General features: G+C 38.8%; 2 protein-coding genes across 2 annotated transcripts; one reads left to right on the forward strand and one right to left on the reverse strand.

The window, feature by feature from the left end:
• Positions 1-986: 986 nt before the first annotated feature.
• CAS91 (maltose acetyltransferase) lies at positions 987-3,169 on the forward strand (the record flags this gene model as incomplete). Its single annotated transcript, XM_041687531.1, has 2 exons — positions 987-1,878; positions 1,950-3,169. The coding sequence occupies 2 exons, from the start codon at positions 987-989 to the stop codon at positions 3,167-3,169; spliced, it is 2,112 nt and encodes a 703-aa protein (XP_041541407.1).
• Positions 3,170-3,826: 657 nt separating this feature from the next.
• On the reverse strand, positions 3,827-5,000 carry HEM2 (porphobilinogen synthase HEM2; the record flags this gene model as incomplete). Its single annotated transcript, XM_041687532.1, has 2 exons — positions 3,827-4,732; positions 4,782-5,000. The coding sequence occupies 2 exons, from the start codon at positions 4,998-5,000 to the stop codon at positions 3,827-3,829; spliced, it is 1,125 nt and encodes a 374-aa protein (XP_041541408.1).
• Between the last annotated feature and the right edge of the window lie 2,557 nt (positions 5,001-7,557).

The raw sequence follows: 7,557 nt of genomic DNA on the forward strand, positions 1-7,557 counted from the left end.
TTGCAACTAGGTACTATTGGTTCCTTAGTGAAATGCCTCGTTTCTTGATTCCCACCTGCAGGCGGCAAAAAATTTCGTTCTAGGAGTCCGTTTCGACATACTACTCGCTGACCTATAATTGTTATCGTTTGCCTATCCATCTTCTCTCCACTGCTAGTACGACCACGGCCACTACACTTTCCCCTCCTTCTTTCCTTTGACGCCTTTCCCCTCTTTTCTATTTAGTAACCGCCCTATCTTGAATCCATCCCTGCGAATTGATGTGAGACGGCCAGACATTCCCCCATTTCAATCTACCATCTTAATCTAGCATTTCTACTCGCTTCACGTAACCTTCTGCGCATCATAGTTGCTATTCTTCCCTCTATCCTTATTTTTCTTACTTCCAAAGCGAGGAACGCGCTTTCTATTTTCCTCTCTTCTTCCCACCTTTCTCTTCGCGACCTTCCCTGCAATGTCCAAAACATTTTCGCTCCTACTTCTGCGCTAAAACACTTATTTCCTTGCCTCTACTGCCGGGCATTCCCCCAGCCCAACAACAACTCAAGATTGGCCTCTTTAGTGGCACAGTCCTAGGGGTAGTCATACAAGTCACCTAGTTATTTACTAGGAAGTGACCGGATATTCAAATACTACGATAGCCTTCTCTATCTCTCTTTCCAGCATAGTCGACTTGCACGACATATGTTTCCGCTTCAAATCTCCTGCACCGCTTCCTGAGCTTGCATCCCTTTGGGACTGAATTCGATGTGCTTGTTTGGAGACCACAAATGATTCAATTCAGCGCGCATAATTCACAAGATTATATTGGGCAATTTGCAAATACAGACAGGCGCGTCTAGCGATTCCATCGTCCATTAGCCAGTAAGTGGCGGTAATCATCATCATCGGGTACAAGGAGCGTTGTCCTCAAAGCAAATGTCGGATAGTTCAACTTTCATCCGCGCTGATCTATAACCATCCATACACTGAGCTGTTCATTTACCATGGCAACAGTGGCTTCTACATCGGTAATGAATGATCAAGACACCGAAAAAGCGCCCAGGGCGGACCATAGCCCTTCTCGATTTACTGCAGTGAACGGAAAAGAGCCCTCGGTTACTGCGGGATCTGTGCCCACACCGGCTGTAACCGATTGCGCCGTTGAATCCTCCGATGTCATCGTACGAAATGGTTTAGATGCGCAATCTCGCCTCGACGAACAAATACAGGGGAATGGGAACGCTGAGAGTGGCAACAGTGCTAATGAACCAGAAGAGCCTCATTCTCAGCGGTCACCTTCCCTGAGTGGCTCGTCGGGCCCCAGCAAAAGCAAACGGAAAAGGTCGGAATCTGGGGAACAAGAAGAAAGCCATGGTATGCTTCGCAGGGCTCCGAAAAGCCCGGTTATACGTTCGGATGATACGAGCCAACCCCCCACTCAGACATCTACGTCGAACGACACCGGCATGTCCCATGGTGAAAGCGAAACCAAGCACCCATCCCCTTCTACTCAGCCTCGATTAGAGGAACATGGGGGTGATACTCGGACGCCACCCGCAAATACAACATGGCATGATTATGATTCCCAGCTGGTACATCAAGCCCAGCGTGCACAACAGTTTGACGCATCCGATGCTCAATTGGCTGAGGCACTTCAGCGCGAGGCCAATGGCCATGATACGTCTCAAAAGAATTGGGGGGTTACAAGCGGTCGTCCAACGGAAGGGCCAGCACAGAGTGAGCAGCCATCCTCACTATCTGTACTTCCTCAGGAGCGGCCCCAGACAGCCGTACAAGTTGCACCCAAGAGAAAACGCGTGTTTAGTAACCGAACCAAAACAGGCTGCATGACTTGTCGGAGGAGGAAAAAGAAGTGCGATGAACAACATCCTGCCTGTAAGTTTGGTGATATGGTTTCCGTAGCTGTGTTGTGGTATGGTTACGATCTAACTTCACCGGTGTTGTAGGCAACAACTGTATCAGGGGGGGCTTTTTGTGTGAGGGCTATTCTTCCCGAAGCACCTGGCAAAAGCCGTCGAATTCGAAAACTCCAGTTCCTCTGCAATCCAAGGAAGGCTATTTGGATGTCAATTCTCAGTATGTCCACGATATAAGTCAGCATGACCGGCAACAAACCTTGCCGGAACAACTTGATCCAGGGAAAATCAGGCCTATTGTTGTAGACGAAAGCGACCGGGCAACTGCCTCGTTCAATACTAGTCCCACAGGAACTAATTCCGGTCGCGGTCCATGGACGAAACGCAGCTGGGGAAGCACAGGCCACCCTTCCTATATCTCCGATCATGTGGCAAAGCCTGATTACCGCGAGGTCCCCTCGATTCATGAGTTATCCCGGGAAGGCCCTGCTAAGTCTGATTTCCCAATCGTTCCTCCTATCAGAGAGCTTTCTCATGGAGGTCATTCCAAACCCGGGGCAGTCCCGCTCTTCCAAGGAGGGATAGATCAACGATCAGCACATTCAGGGAACGTGGACACTAATAGCCCCCAGGCTCAGGCGCGGATGGCACTAAGCATCGAACATCAGTTATCTACTCGTACATTATCGACCGAGGACACCGAAAAAGATAAGATGATACGTGGTGACCTCTACCGACCTTATGATGTTCACCTCGTGGAAGAAAGGGATCGCTGCAAGGCCGCCTTATGGCGGTTCAATAACGCCTGTAACCCTATTTCGGGGTTAAGCACTAAGGAGCAAAGTCGGTTGCTGAAGGAAGTGCTTGTTCCTCCAGGCTCAGCTATCAACTCACCTCCTGGTCTGACTTCATCTCGTTCGACAGGGTCGTTAGGGCAAGGTGCTATAGTTGAAGCACCTTTCTACTGTCACTATGGGTACAACGTGCATATCGGTGAAGATGTCATGGTCTCAGAAAACTGCTTGTTTGTTGATGACTGTCCTGTAACCATTGGTGCCCATACCTGGATAGGTCCCCGGGTTACCATACTTACATCAATGGCCCATGCTAATATGCAAGAACGCAAAGGCTCACAAAGTCGATATCAGGGGCGCCCTGTTACAATCGAGGAAGATTGCTACGTTGGGGCTGGCTGTACGATCTATCCTGGTGTTCGACTACGACGCGGGGCGTATGTCGCTCCTGGAGAGGTAGTAAAGTCAGACATCGTAGCCTATGGTTTTCAGGGACTAAAGCCAAGCTATATGTGATTTTTGTGCAGATCTGTTGGTACGTACCAGCTGGTTTTTGGCTTTCAGGATACCAAATATTTTATACTTGTCTTTATCATCAACCTTCAGCTTCGCTTGTAATTATACCGATTTATTCTCTGCATCCTCTCTGAGAGATCTGGCTGGCTCAGAGCACAAGGTGTGAAGCTTTGACATAACCTTAGTTTTTCCATCGACCGCTTTTGTATTCTTTGATAGCATGAGTGGTCCGCAGGCGTAAATTGGCGAAATGATATATAATCTTGTCCTCAACATCAAAGCAGCTAGACACACAAACATCTTTACAGAAGCATTGATTTCGATGACAGACTTCAAGTAGGATTTGGGCGGACATAAATCATCAATTGTCCAAAATGTGGCGTATCGGAAATTTATGAAAGGCCAGCAAGAGATGGGGAAATATAATAAGATTAACAGGGACAAGCGGGAAAGGAAAAGAGGCAATGCGTTTTTCCTCCGTTTAGTTTCAAAGGGAAATGAAGCAACAAATTGATGCTTTTCGATCGATCGACAGGCCCAGTCAGATAGATGGACTTTGACATGCAAAAGACAAAAACATAATGGGGAGGGGGGGATAAACAGCAAAATGGGCACACTCGTTACAGTCATGATTTAGCTCGGTCTTATCACAATAGCTTAAGAAAGCCAATCCAGAAAGTCGGGCACAAAATAGCTCACAATGATACCAGCTCCTGCCCGTAGTATACCCTCTGTGCTCTCGAAAGCCATTGACTTCAGATCGAAAACGCCAGCCTTGGCCCCTGCATGTATCATGGCATACTCTCCGCTAACTTGGTATGCGGCAACTGGCATGTCTTTGGCAAGCTCCTTGGCATCCCGTATGATATCCAGATAGCTACTAGCGGGCTTCACCATTATTATGTCTGCACCCTCCCCAATATCGCGCTGTATCGCTCGCCGAGCAAGCCCCCGGCCACCTGGAGGCAATTGGTAACACCTGCGGTCTCCGAAGGATGGGCAAGAGCCTGCGGCATCTCGGAAGGGACCATATAGACATCCACTGAATTTTGCACTGTAGGACATCAGGAGGACACGATGAGCGATACCAGCTTCAATAAGCTTGAGCTTTATGGCGCGGACTCTGCCGTCGTTCATATCTGACGGAGCCACGCAGTGAGCACCAGCGGCAGCATAGGCGAGGGCTACATCTGAAATCCGATCAACGGATTGTGCGTTATCGAGCGTCCCATCCTCACGTAGTATTCCGCAATGACCATGTGAGGTGTATTCACAAAGACAGACATCCGTCACGATATAAAGTTGAGGAAAGCGCGAACGAAGAAGGCGGATGGCCTGAACTACTGGACCGGTCGGATCATCTGCAGCGGTTCCCAGCGCATCCTTTGCAGATGGATGCAAAGGGACACCGAACAGAATCACGGAACGCAGTCCTTTCTGTACCAATGGTCTTAGAAAGGGAACTAATCGATTCAACCCTCGGCGATACTGATTTGGAAGGGATGGAATAGGCGTCTCTTCATCAGGGTTATCAGTAATAAATAGGGGATAGATGAGCATCTCCTGCACACAATCAGACCATGATACTACAGGACTGTATCGCAATACGAACCTTGGTCAACTGCTTCTCGGCTTGCCATGATCTACTCAATGGGTGACTATAACCAGAATGAAGCTGGCTAGATATGTCACCAGATATGCTAACGCTGGTCGCAGCCGTGCTGGTATATGATCGTGCGGTGGCTTGCGACCGTGCATGGGATATTTGAGAACTTCGGTCATCCTGAGCGTCTCTGAATGCAAGGTCAGAAACAAGGTTTGAAAACGACATGATGAGATGAGTCTATATTGAGTAGAACGGTCGAACTCGGTTTCTGCTTTAACGGTTGAGCAAAATGTTTGTTGCTTCAATTAATATTGGGCTCTGAAGAACGTTGCCAGCGTATAGGGTTAAAGTGTTGAATATTGACTTTGATTGTTCTGGCCATGTACGTGGCAGGAACGCAGTTGAATGTGCAGAATTGAATAAACTTAAGTGGTCCGAACGATCTTCCGTTGGGAGGCGCAGCTTACCAGGAGCGTCTGATTACTAAAATGACATGGAACTGTGGCATGTCAGTGTTGTCTGGATGCACAGTAAGAGACATCGGTCATCCCGTACCATATCAATTAGAAATACATACTCAACAGCTTAACATATTGAAAATTTTAGATTTAAGGATTTAGAAAATTACTATAGGCAATGTCGTAGAAAATAGTATTCGAAAACTGTTATTTACATAGAAATAAAATAAAGATATATTGAGTCTAACATCTCGGGCATCTGTCCCTCCCTGAATCTCACTTCAACATATTTTATAATACTTCTTTATCTTTATATCTGCTTTTTTTTTGGAATTTAACTTCAACATATTCTTTGATTTTTATCAATTTATATCTACTTCTCTCCGGATCTCACTTCAGTATATTGTCTAGATATCCTTTCATCTATATATCTGCTTATTTCTGAATGACTGAATCTTGTCTTGATATATTTTTGAATACTTCTCTATCTTTGAATGAAAGTATGCTGAATCAGGAGAGTAACCTACTATTAAATGATATAATAGAAACTAATAAGGCACAAATGTGATAGGATCTACTTGTCAGGGTAGAAAGCCTGTCAACTAGGTAAGAAATCAGCCACTAAATACAGTAGATTGGTTTAACAATAACAAAAATAGTCTATATCCATAAAATAGACTGATTCTTAAGAAATCAGTAACTTATTATAAAAAAATCAATATTTTATAAATATTAAAAAAATATAAAACTGTTATTAATAATCTTATAACTTTTATAATTATTATAATATATTATTTTAATATCCAAGGCCCTGATAACTTGATTATTCTATTATAAAGAATATTTTTTTTATTAAAATGAGTTATCTAGCTTAAATATTAGAAATAATTTTATATATTTCTAATTTAGAATAGTATAGATCTAATAATAAAAAATAAAAGATTTATGAATAATACTACAGAAATAAAATTATATATTATTTTTATATAATTTCAAAAGTATTTAATATAAATAAATTAATAAAGAAATAATATAAATAAAAGATTTTTTTATATTATTTTTTTCCTTCTTTTTTTTATTCCAGAATTATTATTTCTTTGGTAGTTCAGTATTATTTTATTTATTTTTTATAAATTTTCATTAATACTTTATTATTTCTATTATTATATATTAATTACTCAATGATTAAGCGCTTTTTTATATTTATTTTTATTTTATTTATTTTTAAATTATATAATTTATTTTAGATTTCTTAATATAGCTAATAGAATATACTATTATTATTATAAAATAATAATTAACTAATCATATTCTATCTATATTATAATATTTAAATTATAATAATTATAATATATATATTACCTTTATATCTTAGTAAAGAACTTTAAATTTAATAAAATAAAAGTATAGAAGACTTTTAAGATTAATTATATTTTTATTAAAAAAAATTATTTTATATTATTAGTATAATAGCTATCACAGTAATTATAAAATAATATAAATTTATAGATTTTTTTTTTATATTTAAATTAATTTAGTTAGATTCCTGCAGAAAGTTTAAAAAATATTATTAAATCAATTAAGTTTTTAAACTAGTATTATATCTATTTTTTTATAATCTAGAAAATAAAAAAAAATAATATCTATATAAATTTTAATAAAGATATTCTTTATACTGTAAATAACTGTATTATATATTTAAATAAGATATTTATATAAATAATAATAATTTATTACTGGTATTATAGTCTTTTAATTACTTAGAAATTAGTATATAAAAGATAGTCTAATTATAAATTATTACATTAATATTTTATTAATATTATATTATTAATTATAAAATATTTTTAGCCAGATATTACAAGATTATAAAAATTAATATTAAAAAATTATATTTTATACCCGGTAATCCTAGCTTTATTTTATAAATTTTAATAAAATAATTATCTTATACTAATATTTTAGTTATAATTTACTTGTAGTTTAATAATAATAAGCTGAATATTATTTTTAATTAAATATTTTAAAAATTTTTAGTAGCTTTAAAAAAGTTGTAAAGATAATTTATATTTAAATTATATTTAGATTATAATTAAATTAATATTAAATAATAATAAATTATAATTATTAATATATATAGGCACGGCCTGTTATCTTATAATAATATTTAAAATATATTTATTAATATATTAATAAAATATTATTTAATTAATTTATTATTAACAACTGGACATGGTTCTATAGGTTATTTAATAATATTCTTTTATTTTTTTTCATTATTATAGCTTTTAATATATTTTTTTTAATATTTTCTAATATTTTCT

Source organism: Aspergillus luchuensis, chromosome 3 (assembly GCF_016861625.1).
Source record: "Aspergillus luchuensis IFO 4308 DNA, chromosome 3, nearly complete sequence".
NCBI classification, from domain to species: Eukaryota; Fungi; Ascomycota; class Eurotiomycetes; order Eurotiales; family Aspergillaceae; genus Aspergillus; species Aspergillus luchuensis.